We start from the raw sequence: 22,135 nt of genomic DNA on the forward strand, positions 1-22,135 counted from the left end.
TTTTAAAAGAATGCCGTGGAATTAAAATATAAATATTTTAATTTATTATAAAATATTTTTATATTAAATACAGATTTTTGTAAACTAAACATAAATGCATACAGCAATTTAATGATTTTATTGAAATAGTTGAATCAAAAACTAATTGCTAGCATGTAGTACATAGTACCTACATAGTATATAATACCCTAAATAATATATAACTGTGTATAAACGTATTGAGATTACTATGTAAGTATTTATTGATATCCACATGATTACACTAATCATCAGTAGAAAATATGTGGTCAAAGTATTTTTCATATAAAACTAGAATTAATCTACTATAGTCTATGGGTGTTGTAGTATAAAATTTTTATACCTATTTAATATATGTAAACATTCGGTTATTATCAAGTAAAAAGGCGACAGTATGACATATATTGGTAGAAACTTTTGTTTGCTCTTACTAAATCTAAATAAATGTATATATGTATAATACGTCAATAATTAAAATTCTCAACACTAATGAGTAATGACCATAATTTGTTCAAGATAGTTTTAATATCTAATATATTATATTATAAATATTATATCTACTATCATTTCTCCATTAGATATAGTATAAAAGTAAGTACCTATTTGTGATAATTAAATTATTATTATTTTATACTCGCATTATTCATTAGTATAACTAGTATAAGGTAATTATATAATTAAATATTATGATCAACGATAATAGTGCATATCAAAATGGGAAGACATCAAAATTATTGTCATTCTGTAAAACTGTCCACACCAGTAACAACTTACATTCTAATTGAATTTTTATTGTGGTTTAATTTTTTTTTATTTAACGTTAAAATGGATCAACTTAAAAAACGTACTCGTCAACCATCGAAAAAGTTATCAACTAAAAAGAAATTGAGTAATCGAGTGATGAATTTTCTAGGAATTCAAAACAAAACCAAGTAAGTAAAATATTAAATGATTAAAATATAAAATATGTATAAATAATAACGTAATATCAGTTATAACAATACATTGTTTTTAATTAAGTCCCAATCCAGAGGTCGTAGAATCTGTTGTGAAACCTTTTTTCTTGGGTGATGACAATCAACTACCATGCACATCAAGGGAAACAATTAGGTAAACTTTTGCTAAATTATATAGCTATTAAATTTGGTAAACTATAATAACTTAATATTTAAATAATATACGGAAAATGTATTACATAATCGCATGCAGCAGTATAAATATTTATATAATACAATATTTTTATATATTTTTTAAAGTCAAAATCCAGAGCTCGTAAAATCTGTTGAGGCACCTTTTTTCTTAGGTGCTGACAATCAACTACCATGCACATCAAGGGAAACAATTAGGTAAATTAAAAATGTTTAATAATTTAAATTAAAACTCTGATTATATAAATTTGAATGTATATGAGAACTCCAACGATTTTTGTATATATTATATCAATTTGTAATATCATAAATTGGAACATTTATTATAATTAACATTAATTGTAATTGCATTATCATACCTCAATTATCATGATACATTAACATTAAACAAGTCTAATCTAAAAATTAGAAAAAAATTAGCCTATATTATAGATATTTAAAAAAGCGATACAGTGTTCAGTCACAGTCTCGAGATCAGTTTCAGTTACAGTGTGTAAGTGTTTCCAGTCACCATCATTGCGAGACTCCAGACAAATTTTTATTTTCTAAATACAGTTTTTTTTAAAGTCAGTGTTCTTTTAAATTATATATAGTTTTGTATTTATACATATACATTATACATATCATCAACTCTCAGAACAAACGCTACATCATTTGTAAGTACCCATTTATAACTACTTAAAAATATACTTTTTTTAATTTTAAATTTTAGTTCATTGATAAATCTTGTATACGATGAAAAATGATTCTGAACGGAGATAATTAGGTACCTATTAACTTTCGATTATTATATTTGGACGAGTCTTACAAACGGAATGATATTACGAAATTTCGACCAAATTTAAAAAATAATGATTCTCTTTTCGACCAAAACAAACATTTTTGTAAAATTATGGCAATTACCTATATAGATACTTTTAATACTTTTGCAAAATTATTAAAAGTATAAGTTGCATAAAATATTGTAAAATAAAATATAGAAAATTATTTAAAATTTAAGACTATCTATATCAACATTATTTTTATATTAATATGTCACAATATGTATAATATTATTTAAAATAATAAAATAATAATAATATGTAATTTTGTCAAAAGATACAAGATACTATTATTGTAAATATTTGTAATGAATAGTACCAAGATATTTGAATTTAAGTTGCAGAACCTTTAAAACTTAAATATTATATGAAACAAATAGTGATAATTTTTATTGTGTGTGTATAATTAATATCGTTTTGTAAATAATTTCGTAAAGAATTGTATTTTTACGAATAATAATTCTATCCAGGTGCAATTGTAAGATAAATTAAAAACCCTAAAATTAAATTGTATACTATTTTTAAATTTTTTATATAATATTGTATATATATATTGTGGCATATTAACATAAAAATAATGTTAATATTTTACTATTCTTATATATTAAAAATGTTCTATATTTATTTTACAACATTTTATGCAACTTATAAAAAATTATTTAGCAGCAATTATTTTATTTTTTTACATATATTATATACATTTTTGATTTTGGTCAAAAACGGGTATGCCCCATTTTATGAGAAACCTTATTTTAAATTTTCAAATTTTAGGTATTAATTCTCAAATGAAAATACTAATGTAAACATCTGATACAAGTTTCAAGTTTTTACAATGAATTATTTTTGAATAAACATAAAAATCGTATATGCGTCGTACCTACCTACTTGTATTTTTATTATTTATTATTTACTATATTTTTTTTACCGATCAGATTAAGGTTAGGTTAGATCAAATTAAAACCTAATAGAATAAGAATTTATGCAGTAAAACAAATTTTTTCAATGATAAAAATAGTTTTAATTGCTGTTATGAGTGCGTTAAATCGTATTTTTATACAAATTTTTCTTGTTTTTTAGAGCATTTAAATCCGTTCTCTTATTTTTTAAAGCACAATATTTAAATTAAGTGTTTAATTTAAATTGTACCTATATATAATATTTATATTTTATTTCATAATAGGTATTACAACCAGTCAACACTCAACATGAATATCAAAAAAGTTCTATTTGTTATTATTACAACCATACATTTCACTTTTGGATTCATTGCTTACGATTGCGGAGGTCCTAACCTAAATATAACTTCCTTTGACAGTCTAGAAGTAGACAACTGTGATCTTCCAATACCTTCGAAAACAGAACGGGTAACAAGAATACAACTATTGCAAAGGGTTGAAACATATCCAGTTAATTTCAAATCATGCCTGATCACTGTTGATTATTTAATAACAAGGTGTTCGGCGTTTGAAGACGCACAAGTTGTAGAGGGAGGGTATTTTTCCGACATAATAGAGTTAGGTAGTGCTAGATGTTCAGAGACTCACCAGAAACAATCTTTCACTTTTCAAACGGGAGGAGTAGTGACAGATTTAAAAATAAACGAAACGATATTTGTAACAAATATCATTGCCGGAACATTAGACAAGTATGGTAATTGTAAAGGCACAACTTTTAATCAAGCAGAGGAGAGTGGGAAGATGTGGTCGTACAAGCTAAATTTAAAATATTGCTTTCAGAAGGTACGGCTATAGCAAATAGTAAAGATAATATCCTCATACTTCCAACAGGAACCAAAATGAAATTATCTGAAAATTATGGTTTTGATTCTTTTAAAGGAGAGACTATATGGACAAACAACCATTTCACTTGTGAAGTACAAGATTTCAATGTTTTATATGATGGTCCTGCATCGTTAATAATTTCAAATGCCATTAATGATTTTTCAAATAATATATATACCTATATTGTGGAAACGGATAAAATAGTATTTTCCCTAAAACAAATTAAAAAAAGTTTTGCATGCGGGATGCCAGTGATTCAAACTGAACACATACAGTTAGTCATACTTGTAGATACCGCATTTTTCAATCGATTTACGACAACAACAATTTCTCCGCAAAACACTGATTTGTTAGCCTACGTTAATACAAAATTTGTTTATGTTGAAAACTTCTTTAAATCTACGATAACATCATTGTATAATGACATAATTAAAAAACAGTGTGATCTCGAACGAAAAATATTACAACAAAAGCTTACACTAGCCTCTTCGAGCATTTCCGACTTTTCGTATCTTATGGGCGAAGGACCAGGTTTTACTGCAGTGAAAACAGGCGAAATAATATATTTAATAAAATGTAAAAAGGTAAATGTTGAAATATCGAGAAAAAATGTATGTTTTAATGAACTACCAGTTTTATATAACAACAAAACGTTTTTCATGGCCCCCAAAACGCACATATTGCAACAATTTGGAACTCAAATTGATTGTAATATACTACTTCCACCTGGCTTCAATTTGGACGGAGACTGGTTTGGTATTGTACCCAATATACAAGAAATAAAAAAACCACAAAAGCTCAAACCGGCTACAACCTGGACGTGGTCGTACAAAAGTCCAGAATCGCTTATGAATGCTGGTATATACACACAAGACACAATGAAAGCTTTTCAGCAACATATATTGTTTCCACAAGAAGTGAGTGCTGCTACAAATAATTTAATAAGACAATCTATGGGATATGATACGACTAACCAAGGTCTGCAATATAAATATCTTATTGACGAACAGACAATAAGCAACATGGTCGAAAATAAATTACATCAACTTTGGGGATGGTTTACAACTATTGGTACTTTTGTTTCGGGACTGATGGGGATATTTTTTATTGTAAAATTAATATTAACACTAGTGGATACGGGGATTAATATTACTATTTTATACAAAACCTTTGGGTGGAGTGCAAAACTGTTGGCAGGAATTTTTTCTAGTATTACCCATTATTTAATGTTAAAGACACACAAAAAAAATCAAAATTTTGATCAAGACTCGCTAGACACAAAACATGTTCGCTATTCAATTAAAAATAGCAAAAAAGTGTACCCGAGCTTGAGTCAAGATTCTGTTTAAACACTTTAAAGCCATACAGAAATAATGTATTTAATTTAATTTATTATTTATTTAGTATTAAAAGTATTGTTTTAAATTTGTATATTTTATTTAATTATTTAATGATAAAAAATTTTAATTTCATATTAAATGTACATGAAAAATGCAATTATTACCTTTATGTTATATGTTTATAAATATAATACATTTGAAAAAAGGTTAAAGAATATTTGTTTTTTACTATTTTGTATGGTAATTAAATATTAGATTATAAAATGATTAAATTATGTATTTTTAAGTGTGTTTAAGTAGGTACAGGTTATTATGCTCAATATTCTATTTTTCTTTGAATTACCAAAAAAATTTGTAAGTTGTAGCATGTTCACGAATAATGTATAATGTAAAATATACGCAATACATTTAAATATTACAAAACTAATATTTAGATATTTAGGTAATATTAATTTAGGTTATTGCTATAAATTAGTTATTATTTACTTTATTATAAATATTTCATGAAGTAAATATCTAATAATGTATTATAAATACAAATCACATCGGTACCCGCGGGTATTAAAAATATTACAGCTGCATTTACCCATTTACGTGTATATTTACGCGCGATCCGTCTTAGACGAAGGTTCAAATAATATAAACACCGCTCCCGAATAGGCATAATCCTCGGCTGGCCGCCGACTACCAGTAGTGGGCGTGGTTAAAACGTCGCGTGCTTGCGGATCACGAAAACACCTAACAGCGCGTTCTCTCGGACGTTGTATGCGTTTCACTTTTAGTGTGACGGCCTCTTAATTACGGGGATAGAATTATTATTTCCTATCATGAAACAAAACAAAATAAAAAAATTACATACCATTTTTCTTTCAGTCTGTGTAGGTTCGATATACAGGTATATCTGTTGGATAATTATATGCACCCCCTCAAATGAAATCTCGTATCTTAATGTGATATATATTAACTATTTCGTTAGTAATAATTTTAAACTTTAAGCGTTTTATTACGTAATATGTGTTGATAATTTCTAAAATATCATGAAAACATGTTATACATTGAGTGTATAGTATACTATATAACATATTACTCCTCATCACACCTTTTAGAGAATGAGTGATATGCTCAGTTTCTTAACACCTTAGTATGAAATTTAAATCACATTACTACGATTTCTATAAACTCCTATTACCATGAAGATAAAAATTTGTTTAACATTTAAAATTGTAAATAAAATATATAATATGTATATATATTCAAATAATAACGTTGTGTATCAAGTCCTAATCATTACCCTTACCTTATAAGTTCTTCGAAAATGTTGATTGAAAAAAAATATATATTAAATAATGGTAATTTGATAAAAAAGCCACCGACAAAAAAGCCATGGTCAAAAAAGCTACGGATAAAAAAACTACGGGATAAAAAATCCATCAGATATAAAAGCCATGGATTTATACTTAATAAATTTAGGTAGTAGCGCGTACTACAGTGTATTATTGTTTATTTTAAAATTGAATACGATTAATATAATTAAAAATAAAAATTAATAATAATTATAATAATAAATTAAATTATTTATAATTATTTATTATAATTTTTTATAATTTAATTATTTATTTATTATTAAATTTATGATATAAATTAAAATTTAAAACTTAAAAATATAATATTAAAAAAAAAAAATTAAAACAATCTTATTATGTAAGCAATAGCTGTTAAATATTCGTCCATTACCTGTTTTGCTAATTACTATTTATTTTAAAATTTTAAAATTTTAACTTTTTTAAATTGTATTAATCGTATATTCAATTTTAAAATAAATAATAATAATAGCACTACGGGCAATAATGGACGAACATTTAACAGCTATTACATAATAAGATTTTTTTTTTAATTTTGCTTGTTTTTAGTTAAAACTTTTTTTTTTAAATCTCAACACTCATTAAAAGGTAGCTCAACTGTGAGCTTCCCTTCACCGCCCCATCATTGTCATCCCTCCCTCCAATTTACTTATTGTACAAAATTGTATAGATTGTAAATTTTCAATAAACGCTATTAAAAAAAAAAAAAAAAACTTTTTAAAATTACATTAATTGTATTCAATTTCAAAATAAATAATAATACATTGTTATACCTTAATTGTTTTAGCACAAAAATCAATCTTTGCCTTTTTTTATACATGACTTTTTTGTCCAGGCCTTTTTGTCCATGGCTTTTTTGTCGGTAGCTTTTTTATCCTAGATTCATTAAATAATATACACTCATTAAAAAATATGTTAATAATATTATTGCTCAAACAACCTTATTTAACTGGTTAACAACAAATATTAGGAACATGGCAACCTGAATTATTATTATATAAGTAAGTATATCAATTCAATTCAATTGTGTGTAGTAATGGACATGAACAAATCGTGTTACGTACAAGTAAGTTTCCTAGAAGTTTTCGAGTGAAATTAATAATAATTAATAACTATTCTTATGTTATAGATTGAAGAAAATAATCAAACATTAATAATCAAAGAAAAATTCAAAATTTACTCTAAAACACAAAAAATTTTATGATTTTTCAACTTCAAAATTACTTACATATTTTAGCGATTTTGACATATTTCGTAAACATTTCAACTATTAACGCTTATAAAAAAAAATGTGACTAACGATTTTGGATTTTTTTTTAACTACAATAAGAACAACTCATAGGGACCTTGTATTAAATTTTCAAGAATTTTTGGCCATCCAAAATTTTTTTATCGACATTTCAAAAAAAACTTCTCAGAAAAGTCGAAAATTTCAGTGGTCTATAAATAGCTTTAAAAAAATCGAAATATTTTAAAAATTTAACTGTATATAAATAACACTGATATAAACATTTGGTCCGAAAAAAATAAAAAATGATATCATCTTGAGTGATAAAGAAGTGAAACTCACTCAAAACGTAATAATCATTGATGAGACTATACTTAGGCCGTTGCCACACTATGCGTTTTGGCGGGTCCTTAGGGGAGGGGGCACGGCCGAGCACGGTCACGATAGCATATAACTATAGGCTGGGCGAGGTAGCCGGATTCTCCGGATTTGCGGGGGATACAGAACCTACTAAAACATACTACTCACACCCGCCACCGGTCGTTTTAGAATTTGTCACGTCTTGCTATGATGTTTTTTCGTTATTATTGTTTGTTTTTTTTTCGTTCAGCCTAGTCCCATAATTATTATTTTGTCGTATGATTATGGACCAACCAACCGTGTCAACTAGACAAGGTCAAGAAGACTGCGATAATACAGCGCGCGTGTATGATGAGCGATATAATATGTACCTATACAAATACATATATTATTATACATATTATACTACGTGTGTGTGTCCAATTCAATTTGCTCTTGTTTCGCTATGCTCGATTGTTATTATCGTATACCCGAAAAGGGGGTGACGTCCCAGGCCCCACACGTGTAAAAAGTGCAGTGTTGACGGCTTAATAATTTTTAAATTTTAAAATCTGTACTTTACAAAGTGCATAAACTATATGTATAAACTAAAAAAAAAAATATATTACATTTGTGTGGAAATAGTATACGACGTATTAGCTACCTATCTATATAGATTTTTTTTTTTTTAGATAATTATATTGGTTTACCTACTTGATTGAATTGTATTTATATACCTACTATTTTTAATCTTATTTTCAGATTTGTTGTGGTACCTATATGGTTTAGTAGTATATCCTTTTTTTTTTGTCAGTAAAGGGTGCAAGGAGAGTCTTCTATTAATGACAGTCTCTGATAATTATTAGTGTATTCATTATTTAAAGTAATTTAAAACTTAAAGGATATTTTTTATTAATTTATACAAATAAATGTAAATATTTCTATTTTGTTCGATATAAATTTTAACTTATAAATTTTTCAAATATATATGTATACCTATCTTAGTATTTTACTTTAAATAGAACGAAGTTAATATCATTACTTAACTAATGTTGGACATCAATAAATTTATAATATAGTGATATAACTGATATTACATTTTCTTAACAATGGTTTATTTTAAAGTTATACGTACGTACGTCAATCGGCAGTATAAATAAATATTCAACTAGCTCGGTGTAAAAGCAGGACTGACCCCTCTCCCCCGTTGATAGGGGTGAAGTATCAGCCCCTGGGCTCATTACAAGATTGGACACCTAAAAATTTTAGGAAATAATAATGTTATCCAATAAATTCATGAAACGAATGGGTATATAATTATTTTTCTATTTTTTTTTTTAACTTATAAGTAGAATATTCTTATATAACCTGCACGAACCTGTATCGAACACCGTATTTTATACCGTGGCATTTAAAAATATAATAATATATTTTAAAAATTTCAAGTATCCAGGAATAATTTTTTTAAATTACAACAAAACAACAACACGCTTAATACGGTAATCATAAAATCCGTTCCGTTGAGTATATTAACACAGGGCACGGGTGACGCTGACAGATAAAAATATTCCGTCTCTGTTCCGTCGTAGTGCGAATAGACGTTTATTGGGTATTATCTATTGTTATTTATAAACCTCATCACTTGTTAAATTATTATAATATATTATAATTATTATTATATTACATGATAATTATTTATTGTAATTATAATTATAAAATATTATAATATAATTATTTACGGAATCGTGTTGATTTCAATAGCCACTGATATACATACACGACTCCACAAATTCTATATATATATGTACGCACAATTTCGCATAATTTTAAATGCAACGTTGCCATTCCGAAAATAAATATTATTGTAAGGGCCGAGCCACACTAGTGATTTTAACGCGCGGTAAGCATACAACGGTGACAACCGGTAAGGCGCGTTACTCGGGCCATACACGGGCGTTTCACCGCGCATCAAAATCGCTCTACACATAATGTACAACGAAATAACGATAAAACAAATAAAACTGTCGTTATTGTATTTTTTATATGTTTTATAATAACAAATGTTTGAAATTGTATAATTAATAGCCGACCATTTTTTTTTGTGAATTTAATAACTATATACCTATTACCTGTTTAAGTGTATACAATATTGAATATAGCATCGTATAATATTATGACATTAAACTTTATATTGAGAAATCGATTAGGTTAAACTGTGTTAAGACTAAACTGTGCGTATAGCTATAGGAGTGTTTAACAATATTTTTACAAAAAAATATCTTCCTATAATGTTTGAATTGTTATTTTATTCATTCGTTACATAATATATTATTTTTTGTGCAGTATTTCACAAATAGTTGAATATGCTAAAATATAACGATGCGATAAAACCTATATAGTATTACACAAGTATATTGGTAGCTGTTCGCACTTCACGCATTCTAAAATATTCCGTTAAGAAGGGTATACTTTACTATTTATAATATTATAATATATGTTATCTTTTATTTAAATTTTACAATGACCCCAACACGAAGATGATGTTGAAAACTACATACCTGTGAACAGTATTGAAGATGACCATGACACAATCGTCGATTATTAAAATTTTTCAACAGGTTATTTCTATGGTATTATGTAAATTGCTAATAAAAAGCCGATAAATCGATTATACAGCGCTCCTCTCTAAGATCTGCCTTAACTGACACTGCCACCATGTTTAACGCGAATATTTATACAAACTCGTTAATATTAATCGTTATCGTATGATCCTTAAAATAATAAATATACATATTAAATAATATATTTAATGCACGTAATGTAGCTATTTATATATTATGAAAACATAAAAATAAACACTTAACCTAACCTAACGTAGGATAGCTTTATCGGAAACCATTCTGAATTTCTAACATGTATGAAAGATCGAGTTTTTATTGTTTCAAAACTTAGGTGCATCAATGAATAATTCGAAAGTTTTATAATTTTTATAAAAACCATATAGTTTAACAATATAATATTAATAGTGTTTAATATTTTAAATGTTGTATTCTAAATACATGTAAAAATTATAGTTCGAAGTAACAAATAATGTTGATGTTATTCGTTAATGTACACCTTGATTCTTAAGTCATTTATATATCAACACAGTTTAAATACATAAACTTTAACTGTTTCTCTTAATTGTATATATTATACTAATTAATATATACCATTTACTTAATTATCACAACTATTTGGATATTCCCGTGGCATGACAAGGTTAAATACTTCAAACGTTGCTACTGCAGAATATTACAGAGAGTTTTAATTTTATAATTTCTCTTATAGGTACATAGGATAATTACAAAAGCGTGACCTCAAAGTTATATTCAAATCTCCAATTTGCGAGAAATATTATAATATACTCAAGTAATATTAGTAATTTCAATATTTTTTTTTTATATTTTAATGATTGGAATGTGGTTTATAAAGTATTAATTACATACAAAAATATTTCATACAACTTAGCAAGTTTTGTTAATTCATAAAAAGTTGAGCTAAATTTTTTGTTTTATATTCTGATAATTTGGATCTTGAATATAGACAAATTCATTAAATGCTATCTTATAAAAAAGTTAACTGTGCTATAGAATTTAATTTATTCAAATAATTATAACTATATGTTTTGTTTAAATCCATAACATTTTTAAATGTTTTCAATAATAAATAAATGTATAAGTACACGCGGTAAATAATAAAATAAAATAAAAATACATAATAATATGTTTAATTATTATTATACACTTATCTGTATCTGAATAGATAGAAATATTTTTGTAGCATTTGATAATATGTTAAATTTATTAAAATATTAAAAAACAACAAAATAAAAGCATATACAATTTATTGAATTTTTAATTATGTGATGTATTATTCAATCCCAATTAGGTACATAATATCATAAAAATGTTTATAATATAATATTATTCACCTAGCTACCTATAAATGTAATATCTAGTTCTATAACTGGACATTCAAAATGACAACTCACTCTAATATATAGGTACATCAAATATATTTTTCATATGATGACTAAACTAAATTTTGAAATAGTTTAGCACTCGATATTTTCAAATGGAACGCTTTACTGACATACATATTATAATACATAGAGTCAAATAACAAATAGGTACATACAAGTTTATTTTTTTTTTCAATATATTTGTTCTGTAAACACAAATATTAAAAAAGTAGTATTTATTTCGAATTTTTGTTGATTTTTATTATATAAATAATAAAAATGATAGAAAAAGTAGATAAAAACAGTATGGAAAATAGAGACGGTCACGATTTATGATTTTCTCAAACTATTGTTTTCGTCTCCCATATAATATATATTTTTTCCCAATTTCCAAACTATTAGAATTTTACGACTGTACTATGTGCAGATTACAGTTATGGATGTATTACCTAGATATACAACTTATATTTTGTAGTTCACAAAACTGTCAAAACTTATCTATACATTTAAATGTTTAAAAATTGCAACAATTTTTAACAAACAAACGCGATTTACACTGTTGAGTGATGACTGATGAGAGAAAATCATCAAAATTGTCGAGTGCCTGCACCGACGTCGCCAGGCAGTAAGCAGGACTATATTGAACTAGCGAGTTATCGATTTTATTTCTAGTAACTGAATGAAATTTCGTTTGGTAGATTATGTATTTAGCTTAATTGTTTTAACCCATTTTAACAGAATCTAGGTAAAAGTTCTAAAACTTGTTGGTCCGGTGCAGACTGAAAGGCGCAAGTTGTCTCCATTATTACGATCACTGCAACTAAGCGTGCATGTAATCATGAAGGGTTCTGGACATCGCCGTTGGTGATTTCCATAATGCATAACGGTCGTTAAAGTCTCTTTTGGAAAACAAACTTTTAGTTATACGTAATAATTCGTGTTTCTGATGCCAATAAATATACAAGTATTACTATACATTACTTATGCGTTTTTACTTCTTTTATCACGTACCTATATACATACAATCCATTTGTAATTTGACACGGATAATACTAATAACATTTTAATAGTAATTTTTCGGTTATTTTGTAGAACGTTTACGTGTACAATAGTAAATAAATTCTATTTATATATATATATATGTGTATGTAATATTTAATATGAATACCAAAAATACACATGTTTGTACAATTTGATTGTGGCCTCTGTTCCAATTACATTCCAATTCATCGATTAAATAAGGCATAATATGATTATTATATTCACGTGTCACCCAATGATAAAAACAAAGTTTTTTTCTAAGATTCCCGAAATAGACGAGGTTATGTAAATAATTTATATAATGTTATAGGTGATAGTTTATGTCAAACAAATAAATGCTATACATAAGTGTATATTATTATTATTAAATAAAAATATTATAACTACTAAATGAAAATATAATATACAACAATTAACATAATATAAGAAAGTGAAGATATATTTCATCATTACTGGTATTATTTTAAGCTTACTATATACTTTAAAAAAATATATATCATGTACATGTTAAATATACTATTTACCATATTATTAATATAAGTATAATAAGGTATATACTATAATATTAGTAGATTGCAAATTATGTAAATAAATTGCTGTTAACTTTTTAACATGTTAAAATTGTATACTATATATTCTATGGTTTAAGAAATTTTTATTGAAAAATGATTTATAAATAATAATATGTACCTACAGCAAATTTATGTATTTTATAAAAAAAAAAGTTATAAAGTTATTATGATACATGCAGTATATTAAACATAAAAGTGTTGGATGTTTAAAATGTACTTAGATTCAATCTCTGATAAGACCAAAAATTTCAAGATTGTAATTATAAATTGAAGATCCAGTTTAACACGTAAAGTCTAAAATTAATTTATCCAATTATAATATGAACGTAAAAAATAAATTAACATGTAAAAAAAAATACATTTTACCTATAGGTATAATTTTATTTAAAGTTTTTTTTTGAACATTTTTAAATAATTTTAATAGACGTTCAACACTTCTATAGTTATGTTCTTTATGATATAGCATATTATATATATATTACACATATATTGAAGAAAATAATTTAACAGCATTTTTTTATGGAAGTATTATGTACAATATTCATATAATTACATTACGTTCATAAATACTGTAAGCGCAATTATGTGTTTCCCGACGAGTAGTGGTCTTTTAAATGACGTATAATATAGAAGATTTAAAAAATGGTTAGCAATCTAATTTCGGCGTTATTTTGTGTATTTTTATGTTTTGTTATACTGTTAGGTTTTGACTGAACATCTCGTGGACCTTGCGTATAAAACTTGATTGTCGACTCTACTCATTTGAAGGCTACTCACCCCGAAAAAATAATGGTGTTTGTTGTTTTAACTTTTTAACAAGTGGTAATGTATAAATCGTTTCACGAGTACTATATGATGTTATATGTTATATAAACATTCATTCGATTTACATTTATTTCATGCGGTATTATATTAATATAATGTTTCGGTTATATATTTTAATATTCAAAAAATAGACACAATTCATAAACATAATATATACTTTACCAGCAAATCCCTCAAAACTCACAAAAATTAAAAGTGAAACAGTAAACAGTAAACAGTGAACAGTAATAGTAATATTAGTCTAATCTTAAATATCGAAATACGTTTTTTTTTTGTTTATATAGATTGTCTTTAAGTTCTTAGCCTCCCTCCTCTAAAAATTTTATTTTATTTCTACCAATCCAATAGTATTTTTAAACAATAAAAAAATCATTAAATAATTGTAGTCCTGTATCCGGAAATTCGATATCAAATTTAAATAGAGGGAATAGGTAGTCTCACTTATAAAGTAGTCATGAGTATTTAAATCGTTAAATGAATGTTTACTTTATCCATATCTATAACTTATATGTAAAAATGTTAAGTGTAAAATATATAAACAATTATGACCATATCTATTGTTTTCCTTACACAATAAAAATAAAATAATAATAAGTGCTTATGGCGCTAATGCCTTTTATTATTTTTAATAATAATATTTTATGTAATTTTGTTAAGTGTATTATATCGAAACGAAAATAATTCAATATTATTTATAGGATAATAAACAGTATAATATATATATATATTATATATAATAATTGTATTGTCTAAAATATACCTAATGCACTTTTTTATCATTATTATCATTATTTTTTTTTATAGAATTTAATATTTTTAATCTTCGATTTTAGATTACTATAATGCTTTTCATGAGTGTAGATTTTCAAAAAACGGGGTTTCAATGGTTTACTATGACATAACTCATAAGACTTCCGAAAAAGTACAAAAAAAAAAACGATTTTTAAATTGCTGTGAAATGGGTCGTTTCTTGTCGGAATTCAAATGACTGTATAGATTTTAAAACTGCAAAGAATAAAGAATCCAATTGAACTGGGGATTTATCCAAATCAGTTCCAGTATTTTGTGAATATAATATAACGGTCTGTAGTCTTAAAATACATATCTTTATACCGTTAAATAACTCTTAAATAATATTACAGTAATAAGACTACTGCCATACTGTCAATGTGTATGTATAACATTAATACGATACAATACAATATTATTATGTAACACTATAAACTATATATTATTATAATTTATATTTTTTACTATTATATTTCTATATTATAATACTTAAATTTATTAAAAAATTGTTATTTGTTAAAGTTCTTTCGTTGTATATTATGTTTAACTGTCAATAGGTTTACCCCACAAGTCCGTATATAATTTTATTATAATATATGTATAATATATTTTAAATAATTTCAAAACATTATTAGCAGCGTGAAGTTCACTAGTAACAATATTGGAACTTCGTATGAAATAAAAACACAAATTATTTCCATTAAAACTATGTATTATATTTTATATACCCTACCCATTATATTTTTTTAACATGCAATGACTATTAATTAATTAAGCACATATACCTAACCTAATGTAATATACGTAAAAGTTGTAAGTTCACACGAATAATGTTTTCAAATCATAAATAAATAACATCGTTATTTATCATTTAAATAAGTAATTTCGTCAAAATTGCAACTTAAAATGTCTTTAAAAATATTTGTCTTTATATATTTTTTTAAATTTTATGATCTTAATTTTACTACCTACTATTAATATTAATAATCTTGTATTTAAAACTAAAATACGAAAAAAAAAGTTTTAACTAACGTTAATTTACAAAATACAAGTTGCATCATATTTTATATTTCTATTGGGAACATAAAAAAAAATGTGCCAAAGTATTTTTGATATTTCTATACAAACATAAGAATAATTTGTATTTAATTTTCTACAATGTTGGCAAATAATTCTATCGACATTTATAGAGAATTTACCGTGTCGATAAATGACAATATTAATTATATGTGTGTATACGTAAAGCTTATAGCTACTTTTAGTATATTTTAGTATGTGTGCTATTATTGCAATATAATATGTAAATGGTATTTTGATAAAGTTTTAACGTACAAAACTATGATATAAACTTAAAAATAGTATAAAAAAAATTATAATAAGAACCCAATAACTCGTAGTTCAACAATTATCATAAACAATGTCCAATAATATAATATAATAATACAATATAATACATTATATAGATAATAAATAAAATGTATCAAAACGGAAACGCGGATCCACACACACAAAGACAAACAAAGATAGCGCTCAGTCTCTTCCGGTCAAAGGCGCGTGTTGCCTAGATACTGAATAAATTATTCGTGAACTATCAAATATAAATAAATTATATAATTGACGCTTGTGAATACTCCTGTCTGACATATTCTATAATATTTACTCTGTCAGTGATCATGTCGTCTATGTCCGGTCGTCGTCGACGTTGCACACTTGCACCGTACCCGGAAACTGCTGACATTTTTATTCAAAGCGACTCACCTGTACAGTTTCGGTTGTCAACATCGCCGTCGTCAATACCGCTGTGTCGCTGACGTTGTCGTCCATCATACCGGAAATGCCTGGCCACTATTTTCCGTCGTTTCAAGCGACAAATAGCTGAGCCAAAGTTTATTTTTTCTCGTTTATGTATCGTTTATGGCATCGGTTACGTATTCCTTCCGTTTCTCATCATATATTGATATTTCACAATGCACAAAATATGAACATTTTATCGCGATCGTATTATACTATTTATTATCGTATTGGCGCTGTGGTGCAGAAGTTCATTAAAGCCGTTATAAAGTTTATCAATAACTATGATAAATATGCATATGATGAAATGTAAGTATAATATATACTCAATATAGTACCAGCTATTTCCGATACTAACGAAGTTTCACATCGATTTTTATTCAAAAAAACGTTTAAAAATCGATTGGCGACCTCGAAATTGATTTAAATATTCAAATAGCACTAATACCCTGTCAAAAATAAAACTGATTAATCCAAAACGAACCTTTTCCGTGTATGAAAATGGTGTTTAACTAACTCATACCATACCAAAATACACCTTTAGCAGTTTCAATTTTATGTGTTTATAGCTTATATATTAGAGTCAAATGACTATTAAACTATTTGAATACTTAATGAAAATCGATAGGTATCTAGTTCAACTTTTATGTGTTTTTGATTTTTTGGCGGTCTTTCCAGACCTTGTATCCTGTGAATTTTAAAACTAAGCTTAAACGTTTATTAAAATAATGTGTTGAGTATTTGAAAAAATTCAATTTTTACTAATAGACGGTCGCTACTCTATACATTTTTTACTTTGTTGGGGAGAAGTGTTCTGAACGCTTTTGGTTATAGGTCTAGCAAATGTATGCGATTCCATTGCTATTAAATATTAATTGTATTATTTGTTGTATTATTCAATATCACGCACTATTGCGCACATGCATGAATGCCACAGTTTTAATAAGTAGTTGGATCGGGACAAGAATAATATTATGAAAATCCACAATATTATAACAATTTGAAATTCTAAACTACTGCTCGTGGTAAACTATTAGTTTTTACAGTTATTTATTTACAACGCGTCACTTATCCCATGATCGACGTTTTATGGACCATATTTTTATTAGAATTGTATACGATTTATCGTATGTACGATAATAATTAATACCCGGCACGTAGATATTATATGATGTACCTACATAATAATTATATAATGTTATGTCGTTTATGATTCTTTTCTGTCTACTAATGTTTTATTACTATATTTATTATATAAGATAATACCGTATCCACCCGACGTTTACGTAGTAAAATATGTACAATATCTATCGCATATCGTAATAATCGTTAGGTTAAATCTGGCGTTTTGGTATAATATGATAATATGCATATAAATTGCATTGTGTTAAAATTTTCAATTACAATGTTGCTTGTTTTATTATCATGTAAACTGTAATAAACGATCTAAGAAAGCTCATTCTGTAAGCGCTCGCTAAATTTCCGATTTCTAAACATACCTATCATTTGCAGTAGATGTCTGATCAACTATAATTCTGTATACAATTTAAAATTATTTAGGTAACTTTTATATTTTTGTACTTATTTTTTAAGTTTTGCTAGTATCTATATTTTATGTATATAAAATATTTATATTTTGATATTTTTCAATAGGGATTTACTTTAAATAGAACCGCAATACAATTTTAACACAAACGATCGTCGTAACTATACGGACGAATATCTTATAAATATCAAAAATCGAAATACATGTACTGGCTGGTAAGTAACGGACTGGCGGATGGACAGATACAACAAGAATATACGTAAGCTGTTCTAAAGTTTAGTTTAGAAATCTAAAAGCAATAAATTTGACTCGATTGTTTCGAAAAACATTTGAATCATATTTTTAATCGACAGAAGACATTCGAAATCTTATTTGTATACGATACACGTCGTAATTCCTTATCAAAAATCGTATTTTATGATAGAATTAAATACGTAAAACTACTGAAATATATGGTAATTTTGCACGCGTATAAGCACCACAATATATATATATATTATAATATCCTAATTACATTTATTTAAGCGCCTTTCACGATGCGCCGGGCATTATTTTTTTATACACTATATATTATCACCGCCATGAATTGATTTATAGTTATAATGATATAATATTATCTCATCGGCCTCGTCCCATTTGCATATCATATCTCTCCGTCGAATCGAACATACACCTACCTACAACTGCAGTACGGACAAACGGGATAACGCACGACGCGCTTGTAAAATATATCGATATATACCTATACGGTCATCTCGCGATAATTACATTTCGAGAAATCTCGTCGTGCCCGACGGGTGTATGTGTGTGTGTATGCTGTGTGTCATTATAAGTTACACAGTTCGGCAAAAACGACCAATACATATAGGTACCTACTCAATAATACCTACTTAGGAGTCTATCCGTATATATAGGGTGTTTCGTGAAGCGCTTGCTACTGCTTTTTATAATATTTATGTTTTAATTGTGCATATTTATTCGAATTCCGATTTTCAAGTACATTTAAAGATCACAGGTTTGAATAATTTGATTTTAATACCATCTAAGAGGCATTATGCGATAATAAAAACTTGATTCTATAAATAATAAATTTCATATATTTTATTATGTTAGGTGCAATACTTTTTATGAAAATTATGTTAAACTAATTCGAAATTTGAATGAGCAATAGTTTCTGAATTTTTAAACTCATCAATACTTGTGTTTAATTCGAAAGGATAATTGTATAATACTTAGTGGTTTTATATGAAATATAAAATAAATGTAATATTTAGCGTATAGTAAATGCAAAGGTTAGGTATATATATTAGTAAACACCAGAATATTAAAATCCAGAATATTTTTAAAAACTATAAAATTTAATAAGTTAATATTAGTCGTTAAAATGTTTGCATGATATTATTGTCCTTATTCTTTATGTATAATTTGACTATTTAGAAACTATTTGTTTAAATTTTAATTTATATACTCGTTTTAAATTTTCAAAAAAAATAAATGTTTAACAATTGACAAGGAACTTAATAGAGTAATTCATAATTAAAAAAAAATAATTTAAATAATTAAATTTTTTAAAAAACATAAAAAAAACTAAATACTTGAAAAGTTACAATTTTAAAAATATATTTAATTAAAAATTTCAATACGTTTATCATTAAAATAATAGTGAGTTAGCTTGACCAACACCCTATACATACACACACGCGCACGTTCTTACACGAGTGTATAATATATCGAGAGCTTTCGCGTTTTGTCGGTAAAAACCGGTCGAAAATCCACGGCGGCGGCGAAATTGTAGCCGAAAGCAAAAACGGCGAAAGTAAATTTATTCCCATTGTTGTCCGTCCGGCTGCCCGCCACTCCGTAGTTCAGGTCGTTGGCATTTGTTTTTATGTTTTTTTCTTCTGATTTTTCTTCCCCTATCAGACATCGCACTATCAGTACGTACCGTAGTATAGTTTTATACGTACTTATAAAAATATAATACTACCTTAGCATATCGATCTTGTCGATCTCGATGCACCCGTAACGAAAGATCTACTCCGCGCTGCTATAATCTAACACGTAGTCGTGTTGTACACTACCTACTTAAATAATATATAAGAGCATTGCCAAGATTTATTTTTAGGGAGAAGGATGTTCTCTTTTTATATATTTAATTATAAAACATAAGGGAGAGGGGTACTTTATCCGTTATAATAATCAATATTCATATTCAAAATATCAAATATACAATATATGACAACATATTTTATAGAAATCCAAACAAAACCTGACCTTATTGGGTGTTTCAGCATCCAAAACGCATCCTCCTCCCCCTAGGTAAGCCGTTGCTCGTACACGGCGGCCGGCTTGCACATAGGTAAATAATATAAGTGAGTATACGCATCATGATTAAACTATCATCATTATATACTTCTATCGTTATAGCGGACCATTCGGGAGAAGACGTATAGCGTAATAATATAATAATGTTAACACAATAATATAAATAATAATCGTATACATGTGAGAAATGATAGAGGATTGCGACATCACCTCGGTCTGGGACTCGGAGAATCACGACGAAATCTCGACCGTGCAGTGATGTACAAATATGATGTATGCGTAGGTATAGGCCGCAGATATAGGTACTTGTGTCCGATGGTCGTTTTTTTCTTTTTCTTTTTCTATTCACCGTACAGCCGCAGGCCGACGATGACGATAAAAGCCGAAGGACGGACTGGCGGCGGAGAACGTTTTCACCGGAGAAGAGACCGCATCACACACACACACACACGCACACATGATGACACGGCGTTGACCCCGTCTCTTCTACGGGAGGAGACTTTAACGCTTCGGGTACCTATATAATATACGTTTATTACGATTTTACTTGCCGAGTATTTACGTCCACGCCCGCAGTAATCTAAGTACCAGGCGACGACGACGACGACGACCTGACTGTAATCCGGTGCATATAACATGATATTAATATTACGTTCTATCCACGCGACTCGGACATTGGCAAATCTCTGCTATTATACGCTATAATGCTCGTACAACGTTATTATTATTATCATAATTGTTATTTTGCCGTTGTTGTGCGCGGTATGCAGACCGTCGTATATATACACTGACGGATAATAATTATTTTCCGATACGTTTTCGTTGCAGCGTGTTACGCGCGTACTAAATAATAATTGCGCTAGTATATTTGTCCCCCGGGCAAATTATGTTGTTTATATATATTTTTTTTAACGAAAAAATACGTAATACGCGCATGTTTCGAAACGTTTATCGTGGTCTAGCATTATTATTTGATTCATTTTGTTTACGTATACGTCTTATAATCCCATTACAAGAACAATAGTACAACATATATTATAAATTTGTTAACGTTATGGGCTTATATGAGTTATAGCAACGATTAGAATAGCAATCAGTATCGTTGTATTTGTCCACGACGTTTTTAATGTTGTCGAATTATCTGCGTTCTATAGTTAAAGTCGTGTCAACAGTTGAACATTTGCTATTTAAATATATTATAGATGAG

General features: G+C 27.1%; 1 protein-coding gene across 1 annotated transcript; it reads left to right on the top strand.

Annotated features, from left to right (window-relative positions):
- The first annotated feature begins 450 nt into the window (after nt 1-450).
- LOC126549707 (uncharacterized) lies at nt 451-5,901 on the top strand. Its single transcript, XM_050199808.1, has 4 exons — nt 451-950; nt 1,039-1,128; nt 1,275-1,364; nt 5,769-5,901. The coding sequence occupies exons 1-4, from the start codon at nt 733-735 to the stop codon at nt 5,800-5,802; spliced, it is 432 nt and encodes a 143-aa protein (XP_050055765.1). The 5' UTR covers nt 451-732; the 3' UTR covers nt 5,803-5,901.
- The last annotated feature ends 16,234 nt before the right edge of the window (nt 5,902-22,135 follow it).

The sequence above is a fragment of the Aphis gossypii genome, chromosome 2, assembly GCF_020184175.1.
Source record: "Aphis gossypii isolate Hap1 chromosome 2, ASM2018417v2, whole genome shotgun sequence".
In the NCBI taxonomy this organism is placed as follows: Eukaryota; Metazoa; Arthropoda; class Insecta; order Hemiptera; family Aphididae; genus Aphis; species Aphis gossypii.

What these genes read in the sequence shown, in the direction of transcription:
- LOC126549707 (XM_050199808.1), top strand. Translation starts at nt 733, where the DNA reads ATGGGAAGACATCAAAATTATTGTCATTCTGTAAAACTGTCCACACCA. An exon ending in GGAATTCAAAACAAAACCAA is followed by an intron (nt 951 to 1,038) that starts GTAAGTAAAATA and finishes TTTTTAATTAAG; the next exon opens with TCCCAATCCAGAGGTCGTAG. An exon ending in ACATCAAGGGAAACAATTAG is followed by an intron (nt 1,129 to 1,274) that starts GTAAACTTTTGC and finishes TATTTTTTAAAG; the next exon opens with TCAAAATCCAGAGCTCGTAA.